This window comes from Rhea pennata, chromosome 19 (genome assembly GCF_028389875.1).
Source record: "Rhea pennata isolate bPtePen1 chromosome 19, bPtePen1.pri, whole genome shotgun sequence".
Taxonomy (NCBI): domain Eukaryota; kingdom Metazoa; phylum Chordata; class Aves; order Rheiformes; family Rheidae; genus Rhea; species Rhea pennata.
Window position 1 is genome coordinate 7,935,436 of NC_084681.1, and position 18,288 is coordinate 7,953,723.

Below are 18,288 nucleotides of genomic sequence, written 5' to 3' on the forward strand. Positions count from 1 at the left end.
GTCCCCAGCACACAAAAGGCAAAAACCAAGGCATCAAGAGAGTAAGTGATTTGGCCAAGAGCATGGAGCAAAATCACCCCTGCAGCATCATCCCTGCTGCCCTGTCCGCAGCAGACTGGGCTGCGCTGTCATTGCGATTTTTCCCTCTGCTCCTTCAAAGGACACAAGAGAAAAGCTCCTTCCCCCGGGGAGTCGGAAGGAAACGGGGCAGCATAAAGAAAAGTTAACTGCTTTATCATTATCGCAAGCAGAGAATCAATGGAAACCCCACTCCAGAAAAAAATGCAGTTGGGGGGGGGGGTGAAGAGACCGTGCTAGGAGGAGATGAAGAGAGGAAGCGAGCAACAAGTGCTGGCGCTTGGGAGCTCCAGGGAGTTCGTACCAGCAGCTGGCTCAGCCTGTGGTGGCTCCTCGCCGCCCGCCCGCCCTCTCTGGCACACGTGTAACATGAAACTTCGTATCTCCAGGACAACCAATAACAAAAAAAGGCAGAGACAACAGCTGGCTGTCAGCGGCAGAGCGGAGAGGAGCCGAGCGAGGAGCAGAGACACAAGCCAGGATGAGGGGAGAGATGACGTGAAAGTTTAAGAAGACAGAAAAACAAGACGAGAAGAACGGTCCCGTGGCACGGCTGGGGTAAGGCTGAGCTATTGCTGGTGTTCATTCAACCGTAGCACCTTAACGTTCAGCTAGTTAGCAAGTAGCTGAAGCTTTTGTAGCTCTTTGTGCGGCAAACTGCAAAATCAGTCACTGAGCAGAGCTTGCTAGCCTGAATTTGTTTGCAGGGGACACTCAGGGGCGAAGGTGGTGAGAGAGAAAAGCTTTTAATAGGATTCCAGAAAGCCGTGCTGCAGCCGCACTAACAAAAGGATCCAGCCTGCAGCCTTGCCGTGCTCCTTCCACAAACACTCGACAGCAGCTCAGAGCACGAGTAAGCAACTTTTTTTGCTGATTAGAGAGGCCGTATGCTATTTTCTGTTGCTGTTACAGAATTTGAGCTTAAGTGATAAGCAGGGTCTAGCATGGGGCACTCTCTACACTCATGTTTTTGGTGTATTAGTACTTAGTCTGGACGAAAGCGCTGCTCTGCTCCCTGCGCAAACACTGTACGTGCAACTACAGCGGAGCTGCCACTGCAGGCGAGCACATGTCAAACTAAGTGGGTGCCAGCCACTGCATTTCCCCAGAGCTCCTCCCACCTGGAGCCAAGTTTTATCCCCCCAAATCCTGAAGCAAACAGAGAGCTTAAAAAATAAAACCCTGGTCGGGAAACTAACGTACTGTGCAAGTTAAGCATCGGTGTCCAACAGAAATAAATACAAAGCTTTTAGACAGCCTCTAAAGAGAGCATCTAAAAAATATCAGCTAACGTATCAGGTACAGATGCTGGTTTACTATTCAGAAGAGCCTGAGAAACCAGCGCTCTGAGAGGGAACACATACATATACATACCTGCTTTGTGGTTACTTAACAGTAACAGAAGATTGACGTGTCTGACTGTACCGAGAAGCGAAGGAGAAAAGGAGAAGGAGCCCCCAAATACATGAAACTACCCACTGTCAGCCCTGGCTTTACACAGAGAGGTGTCTCCCAGCCTTACTCCCGTCTCTGGTGCTGGATGCTGGGAGGGCAGCTGCAAGGGGATTGACCGTATGAGCCCCCATTTTCTCCTGTCTGAAGCCAATTATCCTGGTTGGAAGAATCCTGCGGCTCCCAGCACCGAGCCGAAAGCCTGTGCCTCTTCCACAAGGGCTCAGGCATCCAGCTGTTCACAAACAGGCAGGGAGAGAGGCAAAAAGCCAGTTCCCCTAGTGAGATGTCTTCCCCAATCCCATGCGTGCCCATATGGAGGAATGTTAAGGATCAGGTATTTCCGCTTCTCTCAGTCCCCATTAATGTCAAAAGGAGAGCAAATCCTTCTGACATGAGTGTTGTACAAAGATGGAATTAGAATTGCTTGTGTGAGAAGACCTGGTAGTTAAGATCCATGCGCCTGCAGCGTAGCCCAAGGCTCAAAGGGGATGGAGGGAAGTTCCCACTCTGCTAATGAAAGGTCCATAGGTTGTTACAGTTAAGATGGTGCCTCAAAGAAAGTATGGAAAAAAACAAAGTTTAGGGGAAAAAAATAGAAGGAGGAGGGAGCAAGGGGAGAAGGGCAGGGGGAGGATGCAGAGAACAGGCCAAGTTTTCCTTGCCGAAAGAAAATTTTAATGGGTTTGGCTGGGGACTTGTCCAGCCACAACAGTGTGTGCATGTGGTGTGGAGGAATAAGCAATATGAAACACATGTCTGGATAAAAGAAGCTGGACATGGCTTGTGTTACGGCTGTCACTGCGCACGGGTCTCAGCCTCAGTGAAAAGTAAAAGCAGTTATGGGAGGGGAGGTACAAAATAAACCCAGGTTGATACAGCAGTTCTCTTCTGTAACACAAACCCATAACAACCAGCAGTCTGCCCACGCAGCCCGCGGTGGGCCAGCGAGCAGAGCCGCGTACTGGGCGGCAGAGACCGTGAGAGAGCTGGCCAAGGCAAGCAGCACCCATTCCTTGCCTCCGTGCAGGCCCCCACCACTGCCCCGCACAACCGTGCCACAACTCTTACACAGTTCAAACTCGCTTCTTCTGAGGAAACAGCTGTTGTGTTCTGCTGTTTTGAGTTCCTACACTCAAGTGGGATCTGTACTAAGATTAGACCAACACGTTAAAAATGCATGTCACGTCTGAGATCTATAGAGCAGTCAAGGACAGTGGCTGAAAGAAGATGGAGAAGGTATTTCCAGCACACTCAGAGGGGCTCCAGATGCCTCACCTCCAACCCCAGAGGACAGATTCCAGTATATTTGTGAAATAACTATTTACAAAGCTTAAATAGGCACACAGTTATTTCTCTGTCAGTTTGCTGGGAAATGGTTATTTTGCTAATGTTAGAATAGACTTTCAGGCTGAATTCAAGCATCAGCAATGCTTGGACCTAAAAAAAGTTCACTTGTAGAACAGCTACAGATTTATTTTTAAAATTGACCTTTTCCTTTCACTGGATAACACACCATGGCTCTGTGCCTTGGTTTCCCCACTTCTTAAAAACGGGACTAGTAATAAGGAGTTGGCTCCTGGGGTTTTGTGGACTTGCCCGTGAGATGGAGTGGAGAAAGCCAACGGGTTCTGTAGAGATGCAGAGACTCTAAGCTCAGTTCCCTGATAGGTGCCTCAGCTTCTCAACCCGCTATTGCAGGGCGTTCAGTACCTTTTTATATTAGTCTAATACTAGGTTGTAGAGGAGGAAAGAGACATTTACACTGCTACCTCAAAACCAATCTCCAAATAGTGACCAGTAGAGATGATAGGGTGTTTCAGCCAAATGGCTAACCAGTCAGGGCTGCTTTATCATTTGAAAGTATTTGTAGCCTTCTTTTCCAAGTCAGCTGACAAGGTCAAAGCTTTTCTCCCCTGACATTCAACTGCAGTTTACCAGTTTGGGTGTGTGGTGTGTGCTGTTAAAAATGAATTCTCTTGATACTGGGAACTATTTTCATCTGCTGGGGAATAATTACAGGTCTGTCTGGCTCCATTCGCTCCTGTTTTAGGAAAAAGGGCTTGCCTGTGAACCGCAGTTAAGATTCATGTGGCTGGTCAACTACAGTCATGCCAGCAACCACTGCGTTAACAATGACAAGGGAAAAACCCTGCACCGATAATAACGCTACATTTCTATAGCTCTTTTCATCTCAGAAGCACGTTACAGACTCAGAACAATAAACAATCAAACAGGGATTATTACATCTGTTGCCAAAATGCATCTACCCTGTAACAACACCTCGCAGCCCAAGACTGTTTTAGGACAGGAAGCACTGCAGACCTTATCGATCTGAAATCAGGAGCACGTTTCAGGAACGAAGAACAAAGTTGGTAGACTTAGGAACTGGCCAAGACTCAGGGCCTTCATATGCTTAAGAACTATGGTCACAACTTGTTTTAAAATCTTAGATCAAAATAAAAAACATTCCCTCCCCTTCAGCTGTTCAGGACCCTCCTTCTGTGAGGGCTCGGACAACCTTACGAGATTTCCTACCAAATCAGCTACCACAGTCCATAGATGCTTCCCATCCCTGCGTTAGTCCAATTCCAATCAACTTATTTGACTTGTCTGAGTGAAAGCAACACAAACTACTTGCTTCTCCACAACCAGAGTTCTGGGGAAAAAAAAGCAGCTCTGCAGTGAGGATGTTGCCCTGGCACCTGAGGATGTTCACAAGCACATCAGGGAGGCTCAGCTTCATACAGTCTCTGGAGTACTGCTGACATGGGGAATGGGCACTGTGGAGGACATCAAATTCACCTTCACAGGGACTCGCTGCATTCGGACTACAGGTGTTGGCAGCTTCAGGCCACTAGCAACAGATTCCCCTCTCCAAAGCTTCATCTCCCATTTTAGATTACAGTAGCAGCAAACCCATGAAAGCAAAGCTTCTTGGGGGGAGTACAGTAAAACCAATGAATCAGGAGGTCACATCATGAGAAATAAAATCGTATGGGGCATGACTGCATTAGCAGCAACCAGAAGTGGAAGCCATGCTTTCGTCTACTTCCATCCTAAACGAGCTCCGTGACTGAAGCCTAACAAGCAGTCAGCACGCAAAGGTCATTTCATTTTGTAACTGTAACAAAACCAGGGACTGACTGACTTTCTATCTAAACTCCTCAGATCATTTTGAGACTTGGACATACAACAATAAGCAAACTGAACCTCTGATGGTGATTACATATCCTGCTGCTCCACAGAGATGAAGTCACACAGCAGGGGGTGGGATGACCTACCCGAAGTCACGCAACCTCCAAGTCGGTGGCAGGCCTAGCACAGGGCCTGCCGTTCCTAACATCCAGTCTTGAGGCTTAACCACAAACTGAAATTCATGTTTGTTATGCTGAAATGCCACCATGATTATGACTAAACAAGCGTCTCATTCCTCAGCAGTAAATTTAAGCTCACCCACTCCCTACAGTTCTTTGATGCACCTGCATAGACACACAGAAAGAATGTGTGTCTTTCCAAACCAAAAACAGACAAAAAACTGTAATGTTCACTGGTTCCAAAATATTGATAGCAATTTGACTGGCTTAAGGCAGATAGAGGGATGTGGGACCCAAGTTCTGTAGTCATCCCAAAGCTCTTTTCTTAGTTGAAGCACACCACGCACAATTGGTTTGCAGTGCCAAGACACCCTGACCAAAGCTTTTGTCTTGGATATCTAGAATGAGGCATTTTAATAAATGGCTTAATTCTCAGATGGGCTGAGCAACCAATGCCTCTGAGCGCCTCAGTATGGCTTAAGTCCATTAAAACTGATCAGAAGGATAATCTCAGTGCTATTATGGCAATTTTCACAGCTTTATTCAGCAGGCACAGCGGGATGAATATGCATTAAAAACAAGTATTAGCATTTTCTGGAAATCTAACTCTACAAGTGCCCTGAACGTAAGACATGTGTCTTTGGTTTTAAATGATAATCTAATTCTTGCAGCTGAGCAGCACACCTGCAGACCACACACGTCCCCCTGCATTACTACCACACTCTCTTTTCAAGCAAGGCTAACAACTAATGGCACATGGCAAATTCTGCCTTATTTTTCAAAAAGAAATAAACTCAGATTAAAAGATTTGTTTTATTCTCCCCCCTGCCTGGCCCTGCAACATGGAGGGGAGCAGAGATGTTTTTATGATCTAGCCTCACTGGCAACACTGGGTGGTTGAGATGTTTTTAAAGAACAACCACAAGAGAGAACAACTGCAACCACGAATTTCAGACTGCCACAGCACCCCAGCAGGAACTTCCAAACCGCCTGCCACAAGGCACCGGCGCTGTGTCACTTTATTTTCTCCGCAAATTTGTCCTCTTGCCTCCCTTCACCCTATTTTCACTCCGTTTTATCTCTAGCTGCAGTATGGCAAGTTAATGACATGAGTCTGACAACGCCTGACGAGTTCCATCGCCTTTGCTGCCCTGACAGCTTCAAACCGCACAGGACCTGCGGGCCGCAGAGTTTACAACAGAACTCGGGGGCTGTTCTAAGGCTCTAGAACAGCAGTCCAGTCTTAGAAAATAAACTGCCAGCTAAGGCCTACAGCCCTAAGTTTCAAATCATTTTAAGAAGTTCCTAGTTTAATAATAATCATTATAGCTACTGCTTCATCCAAATCTCCTGCATCACCAAGCATCTACTACTGTTGGCAACTGGGAACTTACTTGAACGTAGTATAATGAGAAAGAAGATTTCTTGGGACTCCACTGTGAAATTTGTAAGTAATATCATCACTGTTGTGTTGTAGATGAGGGAGATAAACAAGCTGTCTCATGCATCTGCACAAGTCGCACAGTCAGTACCAGCCTTACCCTCATGCTAATCTTTAGGGTAAGATCTTGGCTCTGCTGAAATTCATGACAACAACATCACGATCAAAACTAGTTCTGAGCAAAGGCTTTAGTCACAAATAGACTGGAAGATACGAAAGTCCATGAATGCAAATAGCTTTCCTGGGGTCTTATACTTTTTTTTTTTTTTTTTTTTTTTTTGAGGAGAAGTGATTTATTCACCATCCTTTTGCTGCACTCAACAAGCAGCGCAAGCCCGCGGAACCAGCGTGCAGTCAGAAGTGCGGGCAGGTAGGAAAGCATTTGGTCCCTCACGGGCCGGCTGGACCCTGCACCAGCAACTGCAGTTCAAACTTTCTCCCTGAAGAAGTTCAAACCAAGGTAAACAAGCAACATTCCTTGCAAGTTTGGAAACAAAAATTGCTTCACCTAGGGCCAGATAAGGCACCATGGGCAGAGGAACATCCATTACTGAGAAGAGAGAATCAAGACAAGTTGCTATCGTTTTAGACTAGGCACTCTGTTAATCTACATGGAGTTATACAAGTCTGATCAGTAATTTTACATTTTACACCCAACCTCAGAAGTCTAGTTCTTAAAACTTCCTGCTCCTGATGCAGCCTAAAGCATGGCATGAAAAGTTAGAGCAGACTCCTTTCTAGGGGAGCTACTAGGCAAGCAGAAATACCCCCAAGGGGAAGAAACGTTTTTGGAATGGTATAGTCAGAAATACATATATATTTAAGGTTTTCTTTCAGAGCCAAGAGCAAAAAAAAACACAAATCACTTCACCTCTGCCTGTACTGCCAGGAAACAGAGCTGGAAACTTGCTGACACAAAGTCCTACAGCACTGTGCAAAGCAAAGAGCAGCCATTTCTGGAGCAGTTTGCTTGGGGTGTGGCAATCATCTGGAAAGAACTGTTTAACTCTAGTCTCAAAAGTGACCTTTTCAGGGCAAAAGGCCACAGCTGTGCCTCCCTCCTAAGTTGCACAGAGATTTTTCTGGGGGGCTAGCTTTTCCATCCACCCTCATTCCTAAGAAGCCATCTGGTTCCGATTTTTATTCCTTAGCTTGGGTTTAAAAGAACAAAGAAAACCCTTTTTGCATTGCATAAACATACAAAATGTAATTTTACTTGGCACTGTAGTATTAAAGCCCAGCATGCAAAGAAACAGCCAAGGTCTCTCTCAGTCTTCAGTGTGTTTAGAAAAACTGAACTCCAAGCATCCATTTGTTTGAATAACCAAACCAGATGTGCACTAGTGAACTAGCTGGCTTATTCTGAGAAGCACTATCTAGGTCTTTTGCCTTTGTGTTATCACCAAAAAGAGCAAATTAAATCGTAATGTTTAAGTCCCATTAAACTGTGTTGACTATTACAACATGCACAAGCTAGGAAATTTAATGACATAAGAGCCTTTATCCATCTGCATGTCCAAAAGCTTGTTTTAGGCAAGACTATGCATATTTCACAACAATCTTCTATTCCACTTACTGACTGAAGTTAAATTTTAACTTCTGTAGCTTTCCTGGAAGCTTATTCATTGCAACACCTTGCAAAATTTTGTTTAGGGGGCGTGAGAACAGCAAATATTGGTGGCAAAACTGAGATGTCTATCTTTGACTAGACTAATAATATCAATTAGCAATAGTTCCCGATCATCATTCTTTCTGAGAATAAATGGAGTGTAAGATTACTGAGCAGGGCAGGAAATACTATCTCTACAAGGCCCTGATAGACTCGGCGCCTTTTGCTTTGCTTATCACCAGCAGTGATGGATGGACATCCATAGCTCAATTTACGTAATACTCCGTTAGAACAGAGTGTGACTAAAAAAAAAAAAAAGAAAGTTAAAAAGCTACACTTAGTTTAGCATACAAAAGTCATGTGTAAAATTGGAAAATCATCCAGCTGTCCCCCAGTAGACACAGACTTTAGCTTTTAGTATCTCCATTCAGTAAGACTGGTTGATAAAGCCAGAGTTTAATGGTATTATAAAAAGGTGCTGAAGAAAGCACCTTATTTTTTTTTTGAAAGGGCTTTCTGTAGCTGGAACCACTGAGTCTTTGAAGGTATCTACTGTATGTTACTCTGTAGAAAACAAGTGAAACCTATGGACTACCAGAATACTGTATTTGGAACACAATTTGAGTTTGAATTGCGTAGCTTTCTGGAAGACAACTGAAGCACAGTTGAAAAAAAGAATCAATTATTTTCACTGGGGGAAAGCCAAGGGCAGCCACTGTCCAGTTTTAACTCCATGCTTGCTGACATAGGTGTACTTTTAGAAGAAATACCATGTTTTTGCCTTTGCGTAACAGTACAACTGTCAAAACAACCCTCAAAGCCAGATTTTGAAATGCAAACAGTGCCAGAACATGTAGACAGTTAATAGTCCTCCACCTTAGCTACTGGGAGCAAGGACTGAGACCAGATAAACTTGTTTTACTTGTGATCCTCAGTGAGCTCTATAAGAAGGCTGACAGCTTCCTCACCTCAGTCCGTGAAAAGCTTTATTCTCTCTCCATTTGTTTCATTCTACAGCAGAAAGCCTGAAGCGGTTGAGCCAGAATGTCTTCTGCAGGCTTTCTGAAGGAAATACAAGGCATTGGTGAGAAACTCCTCCTGAAGCTCCAGAAGCTGCCCAAGGCTGACCCTGTGGAGATTGTGTCCTTCTGTGTGATTCTTCTGTTCATTGGTGAGTTTGTCGGTGGAGGCAGAGGGGGGTCAGAACGTCTCTTCCCTTTCGCAGGGGCAGCTTGCTCTCGGTCTCTGTTGATAGGTTGTGTGCTCAGCAGCTGTTTTCCAGACCGTGCTCTGAAGCCCAGTTTAATTTCTAAGTCAGTTTTAATGTTCATTGTGCATCTCTGCATACATGTAGAATATAAGAGGCAGCAGTATAACTCCTCTATTCAAATATAAGGTTAAACAGTAATACTTAACCAACCCCAGGTTGCTGCAATGTTCTGAGGCAGAGGAGATAGTTTGTGAGAAATGTCACCGCCATGCAATGACACTCAGGTGGAGGACTCCAAATGTCATACCTGTGCCTAATTCAGCGGAAGCAGTATGCTTCAAATGAGTGTATTTATTCGCCTCTGGTTATGGCAAGACCCCTCCTGCTGCCATGTGGGGATGACGTGGAAGTAAAAACAAAGATCTGCTCGGGCGGGGGGTGAAGTTTGTTTAAACAATGCGCAAACACGGAGGAAGGAAGGCAGGCGCTCCCCGAGCCAAGAGGGACAATGCGCCAAAAGGAAGGGTGTGCATCCACCTTAGACGCCTCTCCCCAGGCTGGAATTCAGAAACAGGCACACCTACTTTTTTTTTTTCTTTTTTTTTCATAGCTACAGCTGGTTCCCCTCAGGTCACGTTACCTGGCAACTCATCCGCAGACTTTTAAGGAACACAGACACACACACACGTGCACATGCACATGCTCTTACACAGTTTGAAAGATTAAACATGTCACCCTTTTCTCTTCCAGATAAACTAAGTTATCCCTCCCAACCCTGACCATTAGAGCTAATATAGAATACCAACAGGTTAGCTCACTGCTTTAGACAGCAAAACCCTATGCTCGAAGTATCTATTTTCTCAAGCTAAATATGGAAGAAAAAATAAAGCCAACCCAGTCACGAATATCTATCATCATTAAAGGACACACTGCACCCACTTTTCAGAAATAGAACTGCCACAGAAACGCCAGTTTGACTAATCAAATCCCTCTGATGCAACTAAGGGATGACTTCAATCTCCATCCATTCCAGATACACAGCTCTACCTAGCTGTTGCGTTTCATCCCAGCAACAACAGTTGCATAAGGCAGGTAAAGTTACGCACCCACATGGCTTGGTACATAGCTCTTATGATCATCAAATATTCAGTAATGACGACAGGAGCTTTGTGTGCATAATGGGTGAACCTTGGGCCCACAGTCTGGAAAGCAATGTTTCAATCCAAAATATATAAATATTAAAATCCTATATTTTTATTGTTATTGTATTACCTACAGATAAATGTACACAATATCTCATATGGACACTTTTCCACTTGCCCAGAAATAAATGCAACAGTCACTGTAATTGGTTCTTTACAGTTGCAGAAGAATTTTCCTCTGCCATTTCCTTAATTTATTTACTTACCATTGGAAACAAATCTAAAATTACTTGCCTAAACTTTTCTTCACTGGGCCTGCCCTATCTGCCTGTCCTGAATCTTCAAACCTTTTGGCTGATTTCAGCTATGTCTGACAAAGCAACAGGAACTTATATCTTTTGATCCCTTCCAAATATCCATGAAAGGAGACATATGAGTAGAGGGGAAAGATTCAAACCAGTGCCCCACATCGGGGAATTCAGTATAACTATCTTCTTAACCATTACAAGCAGCCAGCTGGCCAGTCAGCGGAGACACTAGCAAGTCAGCCAACACACCTATGTCTCCTACTAAGACCTGACATGTGCTGACATTTGCCCAGCTACATGGATAACTAATACAAGAGGGGGAGGAACCTGGAAGGAAGAAGGTAAGGGACATAGGGCAAAACCATGCCTGGCTTCTTGCTGATTTACTTCTGCTGTTCATCAAACAACTCAGAGGAGATATAGGATAATTCTCCAATGATTCTCCTTAGGTCATGAATCAATATCTTTTCCTTTCCTTTTCTTTCCAGTTACTGTTCTGGTGATGATGATCATTGCCTGCAGCTGCTGCTGCTACAGCTGCTGTAGCTGCAATGGACATCCTGACCACAGACGTAGGAAGATCCAGGTGCGCCCAATTGCCCATCCATGAGGTATAGCAAGAGATGACATGACCTACTACCAAGGACATGCATGGACATCATGATTCAGTCACATGGGAATGACTGTCTACACTAACTCATTGAATATGGCAATAACAACATTAATGAACATGACTCAGAGGACCAGAAATCACAGCCTGGATTTCATTCTTTCTGCTGGGCTCCATGGTGTGACCACAAAGGTAACACTACTTTGCCATCACTGTCTCCCTCAGCTGGGGTGTAGGAGGGGTGCACGGACACATGCTACCAAGACAGCAGACACACTTTCCCGGTGACAACTCTGCAGCTGGGCCAGCCAAGGATTCCCTTTGTGACCATGGGCCCACAGACCAAAGGAGAGAACATGTAAACTGGCACATGGCTTAGCAGCCCCTACCTTCTTCACAAGTGACTAATCTGAAGGATGATGCTGGGCACTAGCAAAACCCACTAACATCACTGGGAGGTGCACGTGTTCAGCACATCTTGGATGAAGCCCAGACCTAATCTCTCAAAAGCCAGGCACAACAAAGCACAGACATTTAGGTGAGATGTCTGCTGAAAACGCAGCAAATTGTGGACCTTCTGAGCTTGACATGCCAGCTGAGGCTCTGAGTGCAGTTGGTTACAAAGGCTCCCTACTTCTTTTCCTCAGTGTTACAAGGACGTGAAATTGCCAAAGAGAACAATTAGTTCATGTGCAATATCAACTGTAATCAGAAAGATGAAGTCAAAAGGGGAAAACTCACAAATGTTACAGTTTAATTTGATCACTCTACTACTAAACATGCTCTCTATCACCCATCCTCTACATGGTATTCAGATCCTTCCAGAGTTCTGCTCTTTATTCATATTGCAGGTGAATGCTCCTCATAGAGCATGGGAGTCGCAGGGGATGCACAAATCTACATCCTCACTTGAGGTACCTGTGTGCCTGACTTCCTGCACTGGGTGCAGTTTATTTTAGTGGACATAAACATTATGCTTAATGTGTGTTTATTCACAGACACCAAGGCATTTCACAGAAGTGACATACAGTATGGTGAGTGTCACTTCAGGGTATATATGCAGCAGCTGACAGTTGGCGTTGTGACAAAGCAGAGCCAAGAGTGGGCTGCACAGCTGAAGTTAACAAGTGCAAATAAATCCCTTTTCCATGCTGCAGTCACTGTGTATGTTTGCTTTGTATTTTAGTGAATGTCAGAAAGGAATTTATATATATATACAAGACTACAGCACAGGGAATGACTTCCATAACTGGGACAGAGAAATGGAAGAATATCATATTGCACCTATTCTGTAAGCCACTGGCATTTTTTCAGCCCAAAAGTTACGCTACAACATGAAATCAGTCATCTTAAACCAGTCATCTACATGCATGTAGATAAACTATCTTCTACCCTTGTGTTCAGATTGCTAAGCCTATAAGAGTCAAAGAGATTACACATGTATATTCCAGAGCTAGCATCCAGCTAGAGAGAATAGAATCATCAAGTTTTTAAGTAATGAGCTTTTAAATACTCTTCACACTTCAGACAACTTTGTAAAGAAACCTCTTCTTTCTGCTGCCTGCGCCTGGATTAGTAAAATGAACACTGCATCAGTAACTTCTCATGTATACATTGCTCTTTATTTTTTTCAAAGGAACTATATGTAGGTATTTTGCACTTTTCTACAACTGCACATTGGTCTAAATCTGCAGCCAGAAATACAGAGGACAGTTCAAAAATTAAGGAAAAAAATCTCCTAAAGCCAACATCACTTCTAAATTAAAGAAAATGTTTCCAGATGATGAGGATGTTCTTAAGACAGCAAAGATCTGAGCCCCAACTTGACAAATGCCAATAAAAGGAAGATCCCCAGAGCTACTGGGTGCACAGGCTAACAGAGCACTGGCCTTTATTATGCCATCCCAGAGCTTTCACTCTCAACAAATAAAGTAGAATAAGCTCAAGTGTGTCATCAATTTATTCTAATCAACATTCAGAGATGCATCACGCTATAACCTCTCTGTCAGACACGTTGCTTTTCTCATTTCATTTATAGACAGGTGACAGAATGTCTCGGAACCCCCCTTTTGCAGGAGATGGGCTCAGTGTAACAGACCTTTTTGTTTCTTAATTAAATCATGAGAACTGTGAAAGAACAGAGCTTACTTTCTTCCCTAGCTTGTTCTAGACAGTGCCAGCTACAGGAATTAACAGGATCCCACTGAGAAATGTTTCAGCAGCATGGAATGGGCCTGTGTTAACAAAGTCAGAAGGAAGTTCTGTGGGTTGGAAATGCATCAATGCTTGACAAGCTGCTGTCATTAGGAATGAGCTCAGAGCTGCCAGGCCTTCTCTGAACATGAAAAGCCACAAATACTTGCTTACGGGTCATGCCACAAGTTAAACCAGTGACAGACATCAGGCAGGGGGACAGAGGAAATGGTTCCTCTCTTATTTCTGCCACTGCTAGTTACTGAATTAGAAACAGAAAATAAACATAGCATAGTTAGAAAAGAGAAGGGGAGAAAAATCAAGCAAATCTCTGAAGAATGCAGGTGCCTTTGTAGAACAGAGGAGCAGCCATCAAGCACGTGACTCTGCAGAGTAGAGGTTCCCTAGGCTGGTTTCCACACACTTGTCTTGACCTCACTGATACTCTACTTAGCATTTCATATTGTTATACTTAGTAGAACTATTCATATACTTGATGCATATGCATAAGTGTTTGGCTGCATTGGGGTCTGCCAGCGTCTTGCATGCAAAAGATCAGGTTGGCCTGAAATATGCCCAGCAAATCTCCATTTGATTTACTGCAGTACTTCAGCTTCTGTTGACTGGAAAAAACGCAAGACAGCCTGAGTCCCTGCACACCACTCACACAAGCCTTAGGTCTTTTTGGCTTCACCTATTATCCACGTAAAGGGACCTGGAACATCCCAAGCACTAGTGAGACTGCATCTTCTCTGTTTCAGAAAGGAGAGAAAGATGCAGAGGAGCACAGACTAAGGTAAAACTTATTCAAACATAGCAATTTCTGTACACACTGTAAAAGCCGTAGTGAGCCTGTATGTAACTGCCTGGAGATACAGTTACTTCAGTATGACAATACAACTAGTGAAATACTCTTTTCCACGAGAAACTCACAGAAAGTCTTGAGGCCAGCCTCTCCAGCAGAAGCATATAAAGTTTTATGTAATATCTTCTACCCAGTAACATCATCCTTCTGGTTTCAAAGTGATCTGCTTAGCTTGTGACAGAAGTTTTCTTTTACGCACGTGCATCACACTCTCCTCCCCTGACCCATACAAAAAGCTCCTGGAGAGAGGTATATATTTGCAGCACTTTCCCTTTGATCTTCCTCAGTTAAGAAAGCAACAGTGAGTCAATTTTATTACTACTAACAGCAGTGCAAGGCTCTGTAATGAATTTACCTTCTTAAATGGTCATGATGATGTTTGGACTAGAGGGCAGTCTTGTTCACAGCTTCATTTTAGAAATGCCAGTCCCTTAACCGAGCTTGCAGTTCAGATACAGCCAGAAGCCAGGGAACAAAGCCCTCTTCTCTCCACCACAAGCTGCAATATCCCCCATTTAGGGGACCCAGCAGACCTTTACAGGCACTAGAGAGGTTTGGCTGGAATAGATGGATGCATGCATGGATACAGGCATGAAGAAGAAATGTTTAAATCACAGGTAATTAAGCCTTTTTAAGTAGGCTCAAGGGCTTTGATTACATTAGCCACACCTTTGCAAGAAACCCAGCTGTTAATCATTTACTGCAGTACAAACAGGCAATTTCCACACTTAACTCTGCTAATCTCTGGGTGCAGTAAAGGGGTCCTCACTACAGACCAAGATCTCTTGGAGTGGGTGCAGAAGAGGCACTAGAAGAAGCACACTACAAACACAGCCGCCTCAGGTATTTATAAGACTGTACACAACTCTCCTATTTCAGGAGGCTAACTGTAGTCAGAGAGAGAGGAACTTTCTGGGGTGTACAGTCACACATTGTTTCTGCCTTTGGGTTTGTAGGGCTAATATTGAGGCTTTTCTGTCTAGATTACCTCCTTTTTAAAGGAAATGGGATTTATCAAGAACAGCCTCTGTGTCCTGTATGCCTGTTGGTTAATGACTAGGCAAGGTAATATGCCATCATTCCCAAAACCAAAGCATTAACTGCATATTTTGGCTGCTTAGAAATAAATAAAAGCTTCAAGAAACTGAAGTGTGAGCTTGTACACCTAGTAAAAGGTGACTTCGTGAGGATGAAACAAACTTTACATAGCTAATCCTCTCCTTTCGTATGATATCAAGGATGTAGACATAAGAGGCAACAAATCAGGCCTATATATTTTGAAATAATGAATGTCTCTTCCTGTATTAGGCCTGTACAGTAATATTTGAGTAAGAGTGTGAGAAATAACCTATCTTTCCTTTAATTTGAGAAGCAGCTAGCAAGGAAGTTTTAGTAAAACCACAAGAGGCTTGCAAAGAGATGCTGGATGTTCTTTAGAAAGCTGTCAGCTGGATCATTATGAAAAGTATCACTGAAAGAGCAAGTATGTAGAACCCACTGAGATTCCCAGTTTAAATTATTACTGGACTTAAGAATTCACAAGAGTGCTCTACTTTCATTTTTAGAGATCTTTCCATGAGTATCAAACCAGGTTCTCTCATTGAATACCTGCCTTTCATGTGTAGCCTGTGCAGTTCCTAGATGAAAGGTTCAGGCTGAACTTCCTGGGAGAGACACTCAATTGTTAAAAATATTGATGAGCTATAACTAAAATTTCAGCTACTAAAATCTTGGAAGGCTGGAAGATTTTTGCTTTACTCTGCTGTAGATCTGCCTGCTAAGAAGGCCTCAGCTATCCTCCTGATTTATGCTCCAGATTCTGTGAAGAGTGACCCTACCTTTTGGAAAGGGAGGCCTGCAGGCACAAAGGATGCGTGCATATATTTGTTTAGGGACAGTGGCTGTTTCTGCTCAGGGTACGGAGAGGATACACCAACATCTGATGCTGTTCTTGTCTAACTCTGGCAGGGTGGAAGCCAGTATGTCATCAGTACAAGAGGCGTCCTCAGTTCTGGAAGACCTGAAGAGACGGATTGTAACAAGTGACTGGGCTCTTGGGGGATTAGTGGTGATCGGTGCCTTCTGTCTCACCTTCGTTGCTCTCCTCTTATTTGCTGCCATCTTTGGGTGCTGCTCACCTCCAAAGCACAAGTGGAGCCGTGCGTAACTAGTGAGGCCGAGTGCAGTACTCAGAGCCTTGCAGCCAGGCGAGAATCAGCACAGATACAATCGGACTGTGTTGTTCACAGAAAGCTTCCTCATCTTCTGTCTCTGGATGGTTATTTCTCCCCGTGCAGGTTTACTGTATTGAAAGCCATATACTAGTGCTAGCAGGTTGTTCTGCAAATCCACAGCAAATGCAATACGTACAGCAGTCACTCAGGAACTGCATGACTAGCCAAATACCAGAGTCTCTGCCTGACTTCCATCTTTCAAGCAAAACCACAGGGCAGAGATAAGTGGTCAGCCATCAGCTAACATTGATGAAGATGCCTTCAACTGCTGCAGTTCCATGTTTTCTTCTGCCTCACAAGTAGGCAACAGGAGACTCACCAGCAAAAGCTCAACTTGACCTTTCTGTCTGAATGTCTGTTCTCCAAAAGCAGCTCATACAATTATTCTCCTGTCATGCTCAGACAATAGCCTAAATATACTGTGCAAAAACTTGCCTATCGGAATACAAGTCTGTCTTTATTTGTTCTTATTTAGAATCTTGCAAGATCAGACTTTTAAGTCTAAAGAGCATCTTAGTCTCCTGTACAATTAGAACATGAAAGAGGCAAATCCAGACAACATTTCTGCAATACGCTATGCTGGGATGAATTGTGGCATGTTAGAAGGTAGCAAGAAGGTTTCTCTCCAGGCTGGGAGAGGGAAGAAAATGGGCAAGCATTTGAGTTTAATTAGGTCAGTGAGCTTCCCTCACAGCAGCATGGGAAGAAGCAGGAATTTTTCTCTTTAAATACTCAGTGAAATACTATTTCCTCCTCTATTAACCTGAGCAAAGGAGAACCGGTTTTCTCTCTGCCCTTTCTTGTCACTGCCTCACTACTGCAGCCTATTTTTAGTCAAGTTCCTCACTTCAAGTAGTAGTCAATATTTCTTAGCATATAGAAAATGAGACCTGCAAGATGGTTACACAGCTCCAAACATATGCCCTCACTAGGATACCATCCTGGTGTGTCCTGTAACTACTTCTAGTTTATGTAAGGTTAGCCAACACAGTTCTCACAGCATGAGTGTCTATTCCAAGACAACACTGTCTCAACTAACTTTATTGACAACCTGTGAAAGGGCTCGGGAAAAACAGATATTAAAACACTTCCAAGATCAGCATCTAACCCAACAGACACATATACCTCTCACATTATGCAAGACCCAGACAAGCAGCCATCTGGCCATTCTTGCTGTGAGTAGGTGACAAACAACAGGAGGAGCAGAGCTGCTTAGATTTTAACTAAGTGGATCAAACTCTTATAGCAGGAAGCATCCTAACAACTACTTCCACAAATCGCCTTATCTTTGGACAAAAATGCCTTGCTTCAGATACCCCAGCACTACTCGATATTGTGCCATACATCGGTACTAGTAAGACTGTTACAGAACAACCCTGTAAAAACAGGATTTGTTTCCCAAATATGACCAGAAAGAGAATATGCTCATTGAGGCATTGGGGGAAAAAAACCAAAAAAAAAAAAAAAAAACACATCCACCCTGAAAAAGTTGCCTTAGATGCTGCTATGAAGGATGAAACTAAACACAAACCTGAAAGCAAGATGATTAGTGTTGACTGTTTTCACTTAGTGAACACACACTAGTCTGTTACTGGCAAAATTATAGCTTTGATGTCTCATCCAGCATAACCTAGCTATCGGTACAATTACAGCTTACAAATCATGAACTAAATCTGAATAACATAGTACAGATGCTAGTCTGCATTTAGATTGGGCATATCCATAATTTGAGCCTGTTTCTGAAAGGTTCTAAGCACCATCAGCTCCTTTTGAGGTCAATGAAAACCAAGAATACCTAGCATTTTGCAGAATGGAGACCCTGAGATTTA

General features: G+C 43.7%; 2 protein-coding genes across 9 annotated transcripts in view; one reads left to right on the plus strand and one right to left on the minus strand.

Annotated features, from left to right (window-relative positions):
- Positions 1-18,288, minus strand: part of RECQL5 (RecQ like helicase 5) — a 41,227-nt gene that overhangs the window by 14,016 nt on the left and 8,923 nt on the right. The window contains exon 9 of one of the 6 annotated variants that reach the window (XM_062591917.1): positions 9,182-9,237. The exons of the other annotated variants lie outside the window; for them this stretch is intronic. Within the exon in view, the coding sequence (XP_062447901.1) occupies positions 9,225-9,237 (13 nt within the window). The 3' untranslated portion in view covers positions 9,182-9,224. Of the gene's footprint in view, positions 1-9,181; positions 9,238-18,288 lie in introns of those variants that run through there. 6 annotated transcript variants of the gene reach the window in all.
- On the plus strand, positions 525-12,323 carry SMIM5 (small integral membrane protein 5). 3 transcript variants are annotated; one of them, XM_062592022.1, is made up of 3 exons: positions 525-636; positions 8,915-9,068; positions 11,046-12,323. In XM_062592022.1, exons 2-3 carry the CDS (start codon positions 8,942-8,944, stop codon positions 11,165-11,167), a joined length of 249 nt encoding a protein of 82 aa, XP_062448006.1. In that variant the 5' UTR covers positions 525-636; positions 8,915-8,941; the 3' UTR covers positions 11,168-12,323. The 3 variants fall into 3 exon arrangements, with proteins under 3 accessions (XP_062448006.1, XP_062448008.1, XP_062448007.1); XM_062592024.1 differs by having other exon boundaries at positions 8,918-9,068; XM_062592023.1 differs by lacking the exon at positions 525-636 and adding an exon at positions 6,589-6,748.